The sequence below is a fragment of the Heliconius melpomene genome, chromosome 19, assembly GCF_056956725.1.
Source record: "Heliconius melpomene rosina isolate 202511_hmr_F chromosome 19, ASM5695672v1, whole genome shotgun sequence".
NCBI classification, from domain to species: Eukaryota; Metazoa; Arthropoda; class Insecta; order Lepidoptera; family Nymphalidae; genus Heliconius; species Heliconius melpomene.
Genome location: NC_140407.1, coordinates 13,543,600 through 13,563,069, shown reverse-complemented (window position 1 = coordinate 13,563,069; position 19,470 = coordinate 13,543,600). Strand labels below are relative to the sequence as shown.

General features: G+C 31.8%; 2 protein-coding genes across 2 annotated transcripts; both read left to right on the top strand.

Moving 5' to 3' along the window:
* The first annotated feature begins 3,022 nt into the window (after positions 1-3,022).
* LOC146528915 (uncharacterized) lies at positions 3,023-5,132 on the top strand. The gene is made up of 2 exons (XM_085203664.1): positions 3,023-3,532; positions 4,575-5,132. The coding sequence occupies exons 1-2, from the start codon at positions 3,023-3,025 to the stop codon at positions 4,635-4,637; spliced, it is 573 nt and encodes a 190-aa protein (XP_085059790.1). The 3' UTR covers positions 4,638-5,132.
* Positions 5,133-5,279: 147 nt separating this feature from the next.
* On the top strand, positions 5,280-17,788 carry Acsf2 (Acyl-CoA synthetase family member 2). Its single transcript, XM_085203652.1, has 12 exons — positions 5,280-5,437; positions 5,911-6,091; positions 9,161-9,289; positions 9,394-9,614; positions 9,810-9,931; positions 13,131-13,237; positions 13,460-13,587; positions 13,819-13,981; positions 14,412-14,525; positions 15,124-15,266; positions 17,226-17,367; positions 17,547-17,788. The coding sequence occupies exons 1-12, from the start codon at positions 5,379-5,381 to the stop codon at positions 17,772-17,774; spliced, it is 1,737 nt and encodes a 578-aa protein (XP_085059778.1). The 5' UTR covers positions 5,280-5,378; the 3' UTR covers positions 17,775-17,788.
* Positions 17,789-19,470: the final 1,682 nt, after the last annotated feature.

The window sequence follows — 19,470 nt, the reverse complement described above, 5'->3', positions numbered from 1 at the left end:
CGAGTAAATTAAAATTTACTGCGTAATTTTAAGTCATAAAATATTGAACTAAACCTACTCTCGGAGCCATGTGCGATAAAATGAAACAAAGTAAATATTATTACATAAACATTGTAAAAACTTAATCATATCTATTTTTTTATGTAGATATTGCCAAAAACGTGTCTTTTTTCTTTTTAGAGGGTGTAAGTGGCTGCCTGTGAGGAAGTCGACGACTGGTAAGGGCGCCCCCTGCGGGACTCGAACCTCGGCTCGCGGCCATCGAGTGGACTGGGAAACATTACCTATAGGAAAGGAATAACTACATAAATAATTTTCGAATAAAGCGAAAAGACATAATGTATTTTTTATTTCGTCAAAGCCAAAACGGCTTTGAACGGCGATGTAAAGAAATATAAAAGAAATCTTTTTTTTAATCAGTATTTTTTTAATGATGTATTTATGTCATAGTAATAATTAGTTAGAACGACAGTTACATAAGCATAAGGATACATTCCGATGACGCCGCACTTGCACCTCGCGGAACCGAACAATAGTGTTTTAGTATTTTGCTGATTTAACTGTTTTGAATTATATAAAATTTTAATAAAGATTCTCTGTCTTCAACTTGCTTTAAAACAGAAAGGTTGTTTATAAAATTAAATAAATAATTTTTAAAAAGCCTTTTTCTCGCCTGAGTAATTTAACTGGCGCAGTCGGTAGGATCGCGGCGTGTTTGGCTTTAATCAAACTCTTAAAGCCCGCGAACGGTTTCTATCGTTATTACCGCGATCTATTAAGAAGAATCTACGACGGCGAGACCGGCGGAGCACCTAAGCATCGGAGGTTCTGCCAAGCAGTTGAGTCCCGGTTGGAGATGCAGAGGTTTCTTTGGTGAGTACTTTTGTTATCCAAGTTCCTATGCTATATTTCCTTCCGTATTTTTGTATCTGTCTATATAGCTCAAATCGCGATAGGCATTTACTATTATTGAATAAGTTTATGAGAAATAAATGAAATAATAAATAAATGAAATAATAAATGAAATGAAATAATAAATAAATGAAATAATAAATGAAATGAAATAATAAATGAAATGAAATAATAAATAAATGAAATAATAAATGAAATGAAATAATAAATAAATGAAAGGAAATAATAAATAAATGAAATGAAATAATGAATAAATAATTAAATGAAATAATAAAATATTATTTTAATAAATATTATATTGAATTGAAATATTTTATTTGTTTGAATTATTTTGTTAAATAGGTTAGTCGTGATTAAAAGATAAAATGTCTTTTGAAAATTGCGAGAATTCTAGTTTTAAGTTAATTTCAGATTTTATGCCACGTTACGATGGTAATTCAAAAACGTTGAATTTTTATATTAGAGAAGTAGATAATATATTGAAATTAATAGAGGGCGCAGCGAAACACCACCCCGCTATTGTGTGTTTGATAAAAAGTAGACTCAGTGGAGCCGCAATAGATGCAATAGCATACGAAGAGTCTCTAGACTCGTGGGACGCGATTAAACGCGCTTTGATTAGAAGATTAGGTGAACCTAGGAACGAAATCCAACTAATGCAAGAGCTAACTCGAACGCTACGTAATAAAAATGAAGACGCGGAAACTTTTGGGAAACGCCTTCGAGACATACTTGACACCCTTTTGTCCGTAGGTAAACATAGTAACAAAGAATATTATGAAAACATGGTTATAGAGCAATATACGAACCAATTAGACTTTCAAATTTCAATAGGTGTGCGTCTAGCCAGGCCTACCACATTAGAACTAGCAATTGTACAAGCTAGGCAAGAAGAAGCTAAGCTCACATACAATAGATTTGATAATAATTTTAATATGTCAAACCCCCAAAGTAAGGTTAAAGAAAATCATAGAAACTTTATTCCATTTTCAAATTCACAATCTAGATTAAATAATCCACCTATGCACGTAAATTCAAATTTTACCCCTAGACAAAATAACTGGACACCAGAACAACGTCAACAATGGGTTCAGTCAATGCTACCATGGAAAAACCGACAACCCTCAGGTAATTATAGACCTTTTATTAATCATAGAGGTAACATCCCTCACCAGCAAATAAATCCACCCCAAAAAATATCAGATGTAACTATGAGGTCAACAAATAAACCAGAGAAGCCGCAGTTCGCAGTGGAGGAACTCTTCTACACAGACGAGCCACAGGAGCAACAACTCAATGAGTATTCCCAACACTACACCCCAGGTGAGTATTATTATGATAATATACATATACCAGACGAGCAGGATACTTATGAACCAGTTAATGACGAAATAAGTAACCAGCAGGATTTTACGTTAGGCATAGACCCAGACGTAAAGAGATAGTAAAAATAAATAATCAGGATAAAGATCATTTACCCTACATAGTAATTCCCGAATTTAAAGGTAAGTTTTTAATTGACACAGGAGCTTCGAGATCCCTTATCTCACCAGAAGTTATACTTAATTCTATTTTTCAAAATTGTGTAGAATATGAACCATTTGAAATAAAAACAGCTCATGCGACAACACAGCATAGTCATGTAGTAAATTTACCCTTACCCCCAATCTTTAATAGCGATATTCTTCATAAATTCCTTATTTTTGATTTCGACCCTAAATACAAAGGACTTATAGGTCTAGATTTATTAAAATCATTATCTAGCAATATTAATTTGAAAAATAAAATACTACATACAGCGACAGCCGACATACCTATTTATTTCGACTATAATAAGAAACTTATAAAAATAGAACCAAAGTGTGAAAAACTTATCACGTTAAAAACAAACTATACTGACGGATTTTATATCTACGACGACTATATTTGGTCTAAGGGATTAACATCCCCTGCTGCTATTATTAATGTTAAAAATGGAAAATTTATAACTAAAGTCATTAATACCAATTCAGAAGGACGAACCATATGTAACATAGGTACATTTAAGTTACGACCATATAATGTTATATATAAAAAAGGCAAACAAAATATAAAAGCCGACGCCTTTCCTATGAATGGAATATCTCACAAAAATGTAGAATCATTATCAACCGTAAATTCTAATAATAATAAAGTCGACAATATAATTGACAGTATATCCCAAGACTTAAGTGCACAAACTAGTGAAAACGTAGCGCAGGTACCCCTTGTATCTAGTAATAATAACGATAACAACATAGAGCCTGACAATGACAGACATAAGATTCTCACATCAGAGACTGACAGTACGAGTATCAGTACTATTGTTCCTAATAGCTTAGTGTCCACTAACCATTCCCAAACAGATAACAAAAATAAAGGCTTACTAATTAAATGTAACGATAATGACAGACAAGTTAGGCAGTTTAACCCTAAAATAACGCCCAGTTCGAAATATAACCCTAAAATAACACCCAGTTCGAAGTACAGAGTTGATAATAGAGTAACTAGATCATTGATAAAGGACGTATGTACCAAAGTAAATACTACTGAGAAGAAAATAGTATCATCTTTAAGGAAATACATAAGAAGACCACATAAGGTAGGTGAAACAGTCTATGAGCAAGTAGCTAAGACGACGCTCAGAGATGAAGCCATACCAGATTTCAAAGGTCCGTATAAAATAATTAATTTGCACCCTTACAATAGAACGGAGATTATAAAAAATCATCCTAACTCTAACTCTAATAGAGTTCGTTATAAATTGCTACGAAGGCCTCATCAGGTCCCTCGTGTTCCACACAAGAGCCAAAATAACCCTAGATCCCATACATAATGGAATTTTATTATATTATATTATTTACATTTTATTAATTAAAGAAAAACTATTATACAAAATGATATGTTTAACCTTGCTTTTACTTACTTACTAACGAATAAATATTATATATAATAGTTCTATATACAGAAAAATATTATATATAATAATTTTACATACAAATAAATACTATATATAATAATATATAATTATTTTAAAGAACTTATTTTGTTGTATGCGAAAATACTTCATCTTAAAGGATATATAAGGTTTATAGAAATAAAATAGAATATAAGTTAGATTTACTTATAAAAAACAAAAAAAAAAGATATTATTCATATTCCTAGAGTTAGACATAGTATTATAAATGGTTTAGTTTCGATAGTAATTCGATACTAATAATTATAATTATAATAAGGACATTTATTAATTCATAAAAAAATATATGTAGTTTTTAATTTTGTAAACATTAAACCTATTCAAATAAATAAATCAAAGTGTCTATTATGATGAAAGCATATAGTACAGAACATTTCCTAATTTCCATCCTAGAAATTCCTTCCATTTCTAATGATAAATATAACCTAGTTATTCCTTATTTCCAACCCTTATACTTGGTAACAAAGGGTACTCTTACCTAAAAGAAGGATTTAGAATATATACCTCTCGATTATATACATCAACTTGCATATAATATCCAAACCCTAGAAGAAGAGGAGAAAATAAAGAAATAGAGTATTATCCTGGCTGGTTCAAGCTTATCTATGATTATTATATACTACTATAATAAATGTTATTTTTGGAAAATCTACGAGCATTTTCCCAGAGTCCCGGAGGAAACCAGCAGCGAGGACGCTTCAGGAACCTGCAGGACCAGCTTCCATCTTAAGGAGGGAGGAGTTACATAAGCATAAGGATACATTCCGATGACGCCGCACTTGCACCTCGCGGAACCGAACAATAGTGTTTTAGTATTTTGCTGATTTAACTGTTTTGAATTATATAAAATTTTAATAAAGATTCTCTGTCTTCAACTTGCTTTAAAACAGAAAGGTTGTTTATAAAATTAAATAAATAATTTTTAAAAAGCCTTTTTCTCGCCTGAGTAATTTAACTCGACCATCGTTCAATATTTTACGACAATAGGTATGTCTAGTAATCTATGTATCGAAAGGTATCTCATTCACTTATCACGAAATCTCAGAAACTACAAGTGCTAGGAGTTCTAAATTTTGCATGGGCTTTGTGTATAGGACGTAAGGGTTCAAATATTAGAACACGAAATAATTAATTGTAATGAATAAATAGTCGTGTAGTTCAAGCGGGCGAAGCCGCGAGTATTTCATAATTATAATTTATGTATTTTAGTAACAAAAAATATGTTTGTAACGAATTAATTAGTCTTTTAACATCTTAAATGCTATTAAAAAATAATAAAGTAATTAATTCTTATTATATGATTTATATATATTAAATAAGATAATTATATTTTGCAAAGTTAATTATCTAATACTATGACGGTATGACCCTCTCGTTATTGATAACAATAGTTTGTTAAACAATGAAATAAAAGATTATAATTCATTCAGTGTTTAGCGCTTGTCAGTGGAGTTTGGTGCTTTTAGTGAAAATGTTTAGTAAATGTGCTGTGTCTTTGACTAAAGCTTTAACATATCCCAAAAATGTCAAGTAAGTGGAATTTATAGAAAATTATAATTTAAAAAAATAAATAAATTGTTTACCCATTCGTATTTACACTGTTAGTCACGTTGGATATTGCCCCCTTTTTATTTAGGCGTACTAATGTTTACAAAATATATACTCGTGTATATATACGTGATTGTGGGTCAACGGGAAGTACAGCTTATAAAAACTGACAATCTTAAGTTTTCGGGCTGTATGTACTGTATTGATTTTGTCAAGGAAATATCTATAAATTTTCCGTTTTTTTTTCTTATTATTTATTTTATGACTACTTAACAAAATCATTTTCTATGTACATATTTTATGACAACGATTAAATTACAGACAATGCCGACGGTTAATTTTCGCATACACTGCATATTCCAAACTATTATTTCAATAAACATAAATTAAAAACTTATACTTATAGAATATTTATTTAAATAAAATACATAAATAATTAAATATTTTAATTGTAGATTATTTCGAGCGTTACAAATTGACCACGGTAGTTATTTGCGTAATCCGGGAAGTGAACCATTGACTACTGCCACTTTTGGAGACGTCATAGCTGAAACTGTACATAAATACCCAGATAGGGTAGCCATCAGATCCATACATGAAGATGTCACCCTTACTTATGAAGAACTATTGAGGAAGGTGAGATTATTTATACGTTATTTTTTATATTAAAACAGCTTACTACTTACTTATATATTAAGTTTCCTGGAAAATTGCTATATTTGTTATTCAAAACCGTATTAGAACCCTTGGATCATGGTTCATTGTATTTGATAATAGAAGTTATCCTAGTAGTTTCTAACTTTTATTAATCACTACTTCTGGTTCTTAAATGATTTATAACGATAATGTGCACAGCGCTTAAAAGATTACCCTGGCTTCATAATTACCATATGTTAGGAATATTTGTGGTGATAGAGCTTTACTTTATTAACGTTATTTTAGTGAGTAATATCATCTATTGAATATTTTTTATAATTGACCGTGATTTTAGACAGATTGACCTTTTTTACACATATTTAATCTGCTTCACGCTGTATCCCGCACACAGCAGGGTAGGCAGAGGGAACCTCGCGTTAAGACACTCCGTTCCCCAGTATTTATTAAGTTTTTATTGTTAAATAGTTTTCATTTATTTTGCTGATCATAAAAGCAATTCTTCATATCGAACAGGATGGATAGTCGCTCTAGATAGTGGCAAAACTAAAACGAGTGGGAACAATCCACAATTATAAATTCTTTTACTAGTATTTTATTTTTCTTCAATTTTCTACCTCATCATGACAAAAAGCTTGAAGCTTCGTTCATTATATTATAATAGTATTATTCAAAAGAAAAGGACAACAAATTTGTAAGAGACATTGAAAAAATATTAAAACTCGGAAATCGTAAATAAAAAAACATATAATAGGGTACCTGTGAACCTAGCGTTAAGACATTCTGTTCCCATTAAGACACTTCCGTTCTTCAATATGGTTCAGGTACTGTGTCTCGCTTAACCCCGCGTTTTGAAATTATTAAATATTTAATTTCCTCGAGATGGAATCGAACCCACAACCTTTCGCCTGGCGTCCTAAATCATATAGCTTCAAATAATTGGTTAAATTATTATACCTACCTAGTATGTGTGAAGAATAAGGTGGCAAGATATTTTTATGATTGTAGAGTATAAAACTTGATAATATTTAATAGTGTAGTCTTAATAAAAGATAGTAAATAATAAAAACTGATTAGTCAAATTGATAAAAAATATTTTTAAATGAAAAAACAAACATTATGTGGAATCTCCAAACTCTCTCTAAAAATAAGATTTATTAAAAAATAAAAGGTTTTCGCTATGTCCACAAAAATGGGATTACACAATAGATGAATTCTATATTTTCACATACTATTCATAACAAATAAATATTTGCAATTATACTACTTCTTCAGAAAATTATCAATAAAATTTTCCACAGCATTTCTTTCAATTCACCAGCGGTTACCAGATTTGCTGAGTTTCAGTCTCTTTATCTAAAAAAATATAACATTTGTAAACGTAAAAACATAAATAAAAATAAAACAATTTATGTTCAACTATATCACATTAAAAAAAATAGGGAAATATATAAAATAGATAAGTATAATAAATGTAATAAATATTATTGACAATACCTAATCCGTAATATTTAATTCGATAATAAACAAAAACAAAGGGCCTTTTTACAACAACATGATATTTACATTGTTTATACGAAAATAATAAAATATGTATGATAAGATAGCTATTTTACGATGTACCTACTCGTACTTTTAACCCTACGACGCTATCTGTCATACTCTTACACATTACCTTTGTAGGAGATATGGGGTATCACAAGGGTGTGACTGTAACACGACGGTTGTGGCTTCGATTCCCACTCGAGGAAGTGAAATATTTATTTACGTTTATAATTCCATTTCTTCGCTCTGGTGTCGAGGCAAATCGCGGCGTTGAGTTCTGCTACTCAACACGCAACGCCTGCAGAATTCGTCAGGAAGAGGGGAACGGAGTGTCTTAACACTGGATTCCCTTTCTATAATAAAATAAAATAAGAGTTGATTGGATTTGTGGGCTTCTGGATTATGACATACTGTGGCATTGGGTGTTATTTTGAGTTAACAACGTAATATGTTTTATTATTAACAAATATAGAAAAAATATTAGGTAATTAGAAATAATTGATTATTCTACAATTATTAATTTCTAATCTATATATATAAAAGGACTTGTCCTCACTGACTGAGGTAAGACGCACGTACAGCCGTAACCGCTCAAGGAAGAAACGTGAAATTTGGACAGATGTTTACTTTCTTAATCTGGACATCCACTAAGAAGGGATTTTGAAAAATTTTAACCCTAAAGGGGTAAAATAGGGGTTGAAAGTTTGTATGGAAAAAAAGTTAAATCGGCACCGATTTTTATAAAATTTGAAATTTAGAGTCTTAAAAATATTTCATTGAACACATGTTTCGTGGTTTATTTTAATTCACCCCTAAGGGTGCAAATAAGCGGGCGAAGCTGCGCGCGTCCGCTAGTGTTATTATAATGTTATTGTTACGTAAATATATTTTTTTGTAATAGTCATAAATATTCTATTTATATTGATTTTTATTAAGTTACTATGTATATTTATTTAATTTCCCACATACTACAACGTATTTAGTATTAAGACAACCCGTTTCCCATTAAGACATTTCCATTCCTCACTTTCTGCCGAATTTTTGATTGGCGGACCTTTCATGATTTACTGGCGCTTTTTCTCGTTGCCAGAACGATGAAATTAAAATATTAAATATTTTATTAGTTCAAGTGAACCCACAACTGTCGCGTTTATATTTGCACTCCTGCGCTATGATAGCCACAATCATATTCTTTTTCTACACTATAATATTAATTAAATATAATTGAATTAAAAATAATACGTAGATAGTTATGAAACATAAAGGAAAAAATAGAACAAAAAGAACGTATTTTCTGTTATACATTTTATCATATTACTTTAGATTTATTAATTGTTGTAAGTAAATACATTTATTTTCTTTATATTGAGTAATATTATTTTCTATATTTACAACATAAAACAAAAGGATCGTTTTGACACTATAAGCTGCTGTTACTAACTATTACTTGAGAAATTAACATTAAGAAGAGAAGTTATTTTAAGTCCTTTTTTATTCTATTTTCAGGCTGATTCTTTGGGATGCGCCCTCCGAGCAAATGGATATGAAAAAGGAGATAGATTAGGAATTTGGGCTCATAATTGCTCTGGTTGGGTCATTTCTGCACTTGCAGCTGCCAGAGCTGGACTAATATCGGTAACGTATTATATTATACAGTAATTTTTAATTAAAAAATATAATAATAATTAGATTTAACTTATTATAAATAAGTTAAATTAAATATTTTATTTACTTGCCAGGTTTTTGTCAATCCACTGTACGAAAAAGGCGAATTGAAATACTGTGTCAACAAATTACAAATGAAAGGATTATTAATTGGAGAAAAAATTAAAAATAGAGATTATTATGAAATATTGAATAAGCTAGTACCTGAGTTACCTACTTCAAAGGAAGGATCGTTGCAGTCTAAAAATTGTCCTAGCTTACGACATATTATAACAACTGGAAAAGAAAAGCTAAAGTGAGTAGATGTATATTTATTTACTTATTTTCAAAAATAATATAGTATCTTATTATTAAAATTCTTAATTGTATCTCGTTCACAACGAATGCAAATTAACTTCATGGGAATATACGAGGGGTCCACCTTTGATTTGTAATTTATATTTAAATTAATAATTATTATAATTAAAATTAATTTATTAATTTATTTCAGCGGAGTTGTTTCCTTAGATTCACTTATCAATAATTATGAAAACAAAAGCGATGTATCCAAGTATAGCAAAGAAATAACACCAAATGATGGAATTTGTATTTTGATGACATCAGGAACAACGGGTGGGTGCGTGATTTTTTTAAAAAAGTGTCAAATATGAGTCAAACCATCTAATATCGCAATACTACTAAATTTTCTGTTCTCCATAAACATTGACATTGGCGAAGTTATAACTATAATCAAAATCAAATCAGCTTCACGCTGTATGCAACAGACAGCAGGGTAGGCAGAGTAGACTGGGATCCGGCCGTTGAATCTTGCATATACGAGTTTTCTTAATTAAACCTATATTAATGAATAATACATGATTAGTAGAACAGATTACACCTGGGTTGCCTGGAAGAATCCTGCCGCAATCACCTTTAATTACATTTTTTCGTAACTCGTTTTTGGAGAAAATTGCACCAATACGTTTTTTATATGAATCGCACATCATTTGAAAGATAATCCCATAAGGAATTGGAAAATTAAGGGTTGCCAGCTCTCAGTCTGCCGCAAGTCTAGGGTTGCCTGGTTTAAACATGTCACTGAATGTTAATAATTTGCACTCATGTGTTTTTTTAATGAATTATATATCAAATTAAAGCTTATTTTTTTCTGAACACTATAAAACAGGGTTGCCTGGAAAATTCCTGCCGCAAACAGGGGTTGCCAGCGTTTGAAATATTTTATTCCGGTTCCGTTTGACTATGAGAATAGACGATGAAATGCGCAGTCTGCCTTATGTTTTAAAGTAAAATATTATATAATAGAAGGTCAATCTTAAAATCAATGTTTATTCTAATTGTTCAACTGTTAAATGATGATTTTAATCATATTAAGTACATGCAGAAAACTATTTAAAGATGAAATCATTCTTATTTTTCAAGTAAAATAATAATCCATAATATTGAGTCTTCGCAAAATTTATTTTATAAATAATAATATTTAGTTAAATAAAAGGGTTATTTAAAACAACTAAATTATCTAATTAAGTAAATGTTTACAAATATCGATCTACTATAAGGTATTAATTACAACATGTTTCCTTAATATAATGAGAGGTGACAATTATCGTGGATATTTTTTTTATTAATTAAGAAAATGTGGAAAATTACATTTCAATAAACAATCTCTCTCTCTCTCTTCGCCCTCTGCTTGTTTGATTTGACAACGCCGTCCGTATCCGTAGAAAGAACTATGGCGCCCATCTTTTTGGTACGAATATTTACGTTTTTGCAAAGTAAATGAAAACTATTCAACTAATAAAAACTATTAAAAAATATAGATAAAAAATGTCGCTAGCAAGAACTTCTCCGTCTATGCTGATAGTTTTTAAGGTATTTAGGTCTGAAAGAATTGTTCTTATAATTATAATAAAGCGTAATCACTCACTAACGTCCCTAACTTAGTATAATCAAAACTGAGGCAACTCCCACGGCCACAATTGTCTACATTTTATTAAACTATATAATATTAAATATTAAAGTATACTTACGTTTTGCATTAGAAAATAATTAAAAAATACTTCTTTATATTTTTGTTTTAAAACAATGAACTTTTTGTAATACTGTAAATGATAACTGTGCATTGTGTCACTATTTAAAAAAATGTCACTGTATTTAAAATTCATTTTTTGGCGAAACAATAACATAATTTTACACTTTTGGAGAGATTCCTTGTTAAATTCTATCACATTTTCACTCCTGCCGCACAAAAAACACATCTTCATTTTTGTCAAGTAAAAACGTCTTTACTCCAAAACGAAAGGTAAGTAACTAAGTAATATGCTCAAAAACAACTCATTTGGCCATCTGCACTTTCATTGCATTTAGAAACAATACATCTTCGAAAATAATTTTATTGCATTTGGTTTGCTTTGTATCGCGCCGCAAAATGTTTATCTATAGTAAAAATAGCCAACTAATTGATATTTGCCGACTCTTGGTCATAAACCGTAAATAGCGTTTATTAGTCGGCATTACTGTCGGATTTTCTTCGAATTTATTTTGCTAACTTAGTTTTGTTTATTATAATTCTATTATATATATTTCTTTCCTATGCAAATTATTAAAAATTGCGTGAGAAAAAAAAATTGCGGCAAGCCTTGTCAAATCAAACAAGTAGAGGACGAAGAGAGAGAGTTCATTGAAATGTATTTTTCAATATAATTAATAAAAAAAATATCCGCAATAATGGTCACCCTTCATTATATTAAGGGAACATGATGTATATGTATATATATTAATAGTTTATAGTAGATCAATATTTGTAAACATTTATTTAACTAGATAATTTAATTGTTTCAAAATGGTAATTTAAATTAATAAATAAATATTAGTATTTAGAAAATAGATTTTGCAAAGACTCAATATTATAGATTCATTATTTTACTTTAAAAATAAGGATGATTTCTTCTGCCCCATGATCTTTAAATAGTTTTCTGCGTGTACTTAATATGATTAAAATCATCATTTAACAGGTGAACAATTAGAATAAACATTGATTTTAAGATTGACCTTCTATTATATAATATTTTACTTTAAAACATGAGGCAGGCCGCGCATTTCATCGTCTATTCTCATAGTCAAACGGAACCGGAATAAAATATTTCAAACGCTGGCAACCCCTGTTTGCGGCAGGAATTTTCCAGGCAACCCTGTTTTATAGTGTTCAGAAAAAAATAAGCTTTAATTTGATATATAATTCATTAAAAAAACACATGAGTGCAAATTATTAACATTCAGTGACATGTTTAAACCAGGCAACCCTAGACTTGCGGCAGACTGAGAGCTGGCAACCCTTAATTTTCCAATTCCTTATGGGATTATCTTTCAAATGATGTGCGATTCATATAAAAAACGTATTGGTGCAATTTTCTCCAAAAACGAGTTACGAAAAAATGTAATTAAAGGTGATTGCGGCAGGATTCTTCTAGGCAACCCAGGTGTAATCTGTTCTACTAATCATGTATTATTCATTAATATAGGTTTAATTAAGAAAACTGGTATATGCAGGATTCAACGGCCGGATCCCAGGGTAGAGGGAACCTAGTGTTAAGACACTCCGTTCTCCACTTTCGGCCGAATCCGGGAGGCATTGCGTTTTGAATAGCAGAACTCGCCGATCTTTGCCTCGACACCAGAGCGAAAAAATAGAAATATAAACGTATAAGCTTAAAATAAATATTTCACTTCCTCGAGTGGGGATCGAACCTACAACCGTCGCGTGACAGCTTAGAAATACAACTGTAAATATTACTTTGTTTTTATTTAATTCCAGGACAACCAAAAGGCGCTTTGGATTCACACATTGGATTAGTAAATAACACTTATTTCACCGGCAAGAGGCTATGCATGCAAGAGGATCACCAAATAGTATGCTTACAGGTAAAGCAGCATTTATTATATAATTTCGTTATTTTATCTAATACAAAGCAGTTATTTTGTGTTAGCTTACGTTTCTTGTATTGTTTTATCTAAATTCGTTATCGATTTTTTATAAACGGTAATGAAAAAAAAAATAACTCTTAAAACAAAATTTTAGCTCTCATTTGGATTATTTACGTAATATAAAAAGAAAATATATTGAAATGAAAAATATTATTTCAGGCGCCAATGTTTCACGCTCTGGGTTCCGTTGCAACACTCTTCGCGGCGCTACGTCACGGATCTACTGTAGTTGTCGCAGCACCTATGTACAGTGTCAAAGCGAACTTGCACGCCCTCGCCTCTGAGAAGTTAGTCATATATTGATTTATATCTATTACATGACAAGAATATTAAGACAATTTTCATGAAAATTTTCTTTATTTTTTTCTCAAAGTAACATGTTGTTTTTTTTATTAGTGTTTATATTTTATTTAATAGGAATATAATGTGGATAATATAAAAATACGTTTTTCATTAAAGAGCACACCATCGGTTCATAATAATTATAAAAAAATAATAAATGTATATTTATGTTCTAGATGCACAATAATAACGGGTACTCCTACAATGTACGTAGATATGTTGTCTAATATAAGCCATGACCGGCCTACGCGTCTACGCATGGCTATGGCAGCAGGCGCCCCTTGCAGTCCCCAGCTCATTCGTCAGATGAATGAAAGGCTGAACGTAGAGTCAGTTGGGGTAATTCTTTTTGTATATTTTTATATATAAATGAAATTTAATATAATATCATTCTTATCCATTTTAAGATATATACAACAATTTAGTTTAAGATACGAATAATTTTATTTGCTCTAGAGTTATAAAATTAAAAAGAAAGTTTCTCTGCGTATACACCCAACACTACTAGTATCAAGGAATATGATATTAGAATGGTGGTCCATTTTGCAATTGTTAGGTCAATCAGATGCATAAAATAGTACCTAGCTTTCATTAAATTATAAAGATCAATTTTGTTGTATTTTCTAATAAACAATATTAGACGAAGCGTGGTTGTAAGCCCCTACCAGATACCTCTAAACCCAAATAAATTACGAGTGCTTTCAAAAATAATAAATAATTTATTAATAATTTTAATTTATTATTGAATTTTGCTATAATAATTCCTCAGGCTTTATACGGTCTCACGGAGACGACAGCTTGCGTGTTCCAAACAATGCCGGACGACAGTGTGGATATGGTTGCTGAGACAGTTGGGTATGTCGCCGACCATGTTGAAGTCAAGGTAAGTAAGGCATAATATATATATTTATTAACTTCATGCTGCTTAAGCCTAGAGAACCTAATGTCAAGACACTCTGTTCTTCACTTACCACTTTCGAGAGTTCGAGACATCTCGTTGCGCACTCCCAGAGCATGTGGAAATGGAAATACTTCACCGATTGGTGACGTAATCCACAATCATCGTTTACATCCAGGCGATGTCCCCCTGTGCCACAATGTCTTCTATAAAAAGGTGATAATCAGCCTATACCTAAGTTTTTAAAAGTTTAATAAGTTTTGCTATACATTTTTTAAGTAACAACTCGTATTAATATATTTGTACAATGTACATATTATTAATGTGTATATTAAAATAAATATTATTTCTATTATCTATTTATTTCCATTAAATATTTTTTTAATTCCTCTCTGTGGTAACGTTGCAAAACGCGGTGTTGAGTTCCGCCACCAGACAAGCGGAATGTTCTAATGAAGAACGGAATGTTTTAAGACTAGGTTCCTAGGGTCCCTTTGTCTGCCTTTCTACGTTCTGGATACAGCGTGAAGCGTATGAAAAAATATAATTTTTAACAATAAAATTTTGCTATTAATCACTTCAGGTAGTCGACGACAGCGGCGAAATGGTACCTTTTGGATCCGACGGTGAGTTATTGGTGCGTGGTTATGGTATTATGTTGCGATACTGGGACGATCCTGAAAAGACAAAGAAGGCTGTGGGACAAGACGGATGGCTATATACTGGGTAAGAAAAAAAAGAGTTAAGTAATTTTTTGTTTCAGCCCACAAGAAGTGTTTCAATTTAGTCAGTAAAAAGCTGAAAACTATAATACTGCTGGAGTCAGATATTTCAATTTAGTTTTTAGAATAAATGAAATCAGCTTAGATATATAATACAGTGTCCGAAGAGGAATGGAAAACGCTGAAATGTCTCATAGTAGATCTTTTGGATGAAACACTTCTATTTAATCTTACATTACCAAATTTTGCTTATTTTATTTGCTGATAAAACTTATGGCTTTGTAGGGGTATTGCACTAGTCTTATTATATTCGTTATAAACACGCTAAATCAGCGCCCTGAATTTATTCGCTACAAATGCAATTGTGAAAAAATGTTCCACTATTGTTTTGTAGCGTATAAATAACCAAATTAAATATATAATAACAGAGTTGAATATAAGGTCTCGTCTTAGTAACATCGCCGTAATACCAGTAGCCCACATTGGTGACCCCGACGAAAGGTACTCCGACGGGGGGTACCCTGCCACCTGCAGCCTGACGTGACAGTCCACATTGGCGAACAGCTAGACTTCAGCCCGAAGCTATCAACGAGACCGAGGCAATGATCCATACAACTCCCGTGGTGCTACATTGATTACCACGTAAACCGGACTTCAACCCAACGGCTGCCCGACGCAAATCTTCAGAGATTTGGTGAGTGCACATTCTAATCGGCTTCCCACAAGCGGGTCTCACCGGTTAGAATTTCAAGAGGCAATATACCACCATATCCATACATTGAGATTTTCGAGGCAATGATGAAGTAATGGAAAATACCAAGTTTTACGAAGGCATCGATTTTTAAAAAAACTAAGGAATAATTTATTAGTAGATATGCGCGATAACAGATTAGTCGACAGAATTACAGGATTATTACATCCGAAAAGGATAATTAATTCTGGCACTCTGAAGTTACGATTATCAATGGTTAAGCGCCCTTAAATAAATACAACTATGGTAGAACGAGGAAACTAGGGAAACTTCTCAGTCAGTAGAGAATCATGACACTGACTGCACCCTCTCCGCACGCACCGCCATCAATAATTACCGAGGCATCCCAAGCATGGTCGAAGCCCGAAGCCGTCCACGGCGACAATGAATGGTAAATTGCGATTTTCTTTCCAAGGCTCAACCTGAAGCCCTACAAGTGCACCGTATATACTGCGCATATTTCGAAAAAGAATATAAAGTATATTACACGACACAACGCACCCAGGATTCAGAACAATAAGAATAATGTTAACGAGTCACTATTTCTGACCTGGTATGGAATACTCAAGTACGTGGACAACACGAAGCTATCGTGTCAAAAGGCGGAACTCTCACGTGACAACAATTCGTCACTTATATATTCCCCGAATTCGAACGGGTTGAAAATTTTCGTGCGCACTCTACCGGTACGTAGTACCAATCGATACATAATTACGGTCATTGACCTACTTACGCCAGCCTTCATCGCAAACAAAGTCTAAGAACACAAAAATTCGCCATCAGCAGAACGACAACAATACTTAAACAATGCGCAAACGCAGCAGCCGACGACAGCAAAACACCGCATCGAGTTACGAGGTCCGAGCCAAAGAAAACAACTTGTGGATCAATTTAGTTTATAGGCATAATATTTGATTTTATTATTTTATATTTATTCTTGCACATTTTTTTCCCAAAGGGGGAGAGTATTGTAGGGGTATTGCACTAGTCTTATTATATTCGTTATAAACACGCTAAATCAGCGCCCTGAATTTATTCGCTACAAATGCAATTGTGAAATAATGTTCCACTATTGTTTTGTAGCGTATAAATAACCAAATTAAATATATAGTAACAGAGTTGAATATAAGGTCTCGTCTTAGTAACATCGCCATAATATCCATTGCCTACAGCTTGTTAATTAATAATAATTGTTACTATTGTTCTATTTAGAGATAAGTTCAAATTATCTTCTGATGGCTACGGAACAATAGTGGGCAGAATAAAAGACATTATAGTCCGCGGCGGAGAGAACATCGCCCCTAAAGAAATTGAAGATTTACTGAACTCACATCCCAGTATTATTGAAAGTCAGGTATAAGATTAATTAAATTAATTAAAAAACTTAAATCTCTATTTAGGTAAAATACAAAAATTTTAAATTTTTAAAAGTCATTTATTCCTTTGAGTGGGAATCGAACCTATAACATCGCACAATCTTATTATGAAGAGATAATTACATATATTTTAATATATTTTTATTTTAATTGTTAGGTTATTGGAGTAGCAGATGAAAGACTAGGAGAAGAATTATGTGCTGTTGTTAGAGTTCGAGAAAATACAACATTTACTATGGAAAATTTAGCAAAACACTGCAATGGAAAGATTGCTAAGTTTAAAATTCCAAGATTGCTTAAAGTCGCCGAAGACTTTCCTAAAACGGGTTCCGGTAAAATACAAAAATATAAACTAAAAGAATTAGTTGAATCTGGAAAATTATAAAGTCATAAAATACATTTTTTGTTTTATTTTTACTTTTCATTTTAAAAAATAGCTTAGATTAATATTGTTTGAATTATATTGTTAAACTAGGGACCCTCTTGCGGCTTCGCCCGCTTTTACTACTGAATTATTCATATAATGTATGTTTGCAAAGCATTTAAGATAATGGGAAAATTAATTAAACCCTAATGCAACCCGCATTTTCGTAGTTTCAATAAGGATTTTCCAATTGTTTTACACAGCAAGGATTTTTTAGTAGGTACCGTAGTTTTAAATCTGTGCTACTAATCTTTTCAAGTACTTATTAAAATATATTTAAATGAGTATTTTTAGATAGTTAAATGACTATTCTTAAACGGAAGAAATTATAAACAAAAACCTTCCTACTAATAACTACTACAAAAAATATGAAACCAAATATATCGCGCTGAAATAATACATTCAACTCCAATTATCCAATACGTGCAAACGCATCTAAATCTTCATTGCTTATTAATAATGCTGAAGAGGGTATTCTGTCCCTGATGAAAAGCAAGCACTACGAGCCGGGCCGGTAATCGAACCCGGGCCGCCCGCGTGGCAGGCGAGCATTCTACCACTGAACCACTGATGCGTGTAAGGCAGGCGGCGCGGCGGACGCACGGCGAGTGGCGAGCCGTTTCGCAGCAAGGATTTTTTGATATTGTAACAACTTCTAAAGTGCTTATTAAAATGAAAAACAGTAAAAGACAGTTTTGATCTACATTAAATGGCCAACGTAACTAATATACTTATTTATATGCTAAGAGTAAGGGATAAGTAAAACTTGAATCGATACAGCTGAGGTGTCAACGGCGTGATGTGTCAACAATTAAATGCGTTTTTCTCTAAAACTATTCGCAATTTCGAAATAGTGTAAACAGCAAATTTTATCTTCGTTTAACGTAGAAAATTAATAAAGTATTTTAAAGGATAAGGATTAATACCATTATGGAAAAATATCCCTCACAATAAAAAATATATTGAAATTATTATTTTTAGACAGAAATATGATCACTACACGTTATTCTTAAAAGATGCGAATATGCTGTCGCGGACTTTTTTGTAGATCTTATTAAGAGGAACAATACTCCAGTACATTATTTTCATGTATTAGTCTCAACGGGTAGGACTTTATACACATTTATCGTATTTATGTTAATTTACATAAGATTGTACAAATAATAAACTATATATAAACCTTCTACGAAAAATACTCGACCTAATGATGAAAATCGCATGAAAATCCGTTGGGTGGTTTAAAAGAAGAAGAGTTAGAAACAACAGACAGACACGAAAAGCGACTTTGTTTTATAAGATATAGGATAGGATAGGATATAATTGTAAAGATAAATGACCTTGTGGAATTGAATAAAATGAATTACATAACATTAATATTACAAAGTATGAAGTGTGAATAGAAGTTTGTTATATATTTAAAGGACTATAAAAACTAATCGATTGACTAATTTTAAAGAATTGATTCTTTTGAAGTGCGGGAGCTGAAGTCCGAGTCTTACAGTGACGTCTTCTGTGCGATTTACACCTAAAAGGGTGGTACATTCAAGAATAGAGCTCTTCTCGCTCGGCCTTCCAAGACACTCAAACTTTAATAATAATAATTACATTACGTTTTATGTGCCCGCTCAACACGTTATATAAAATCGGACGAAAATTG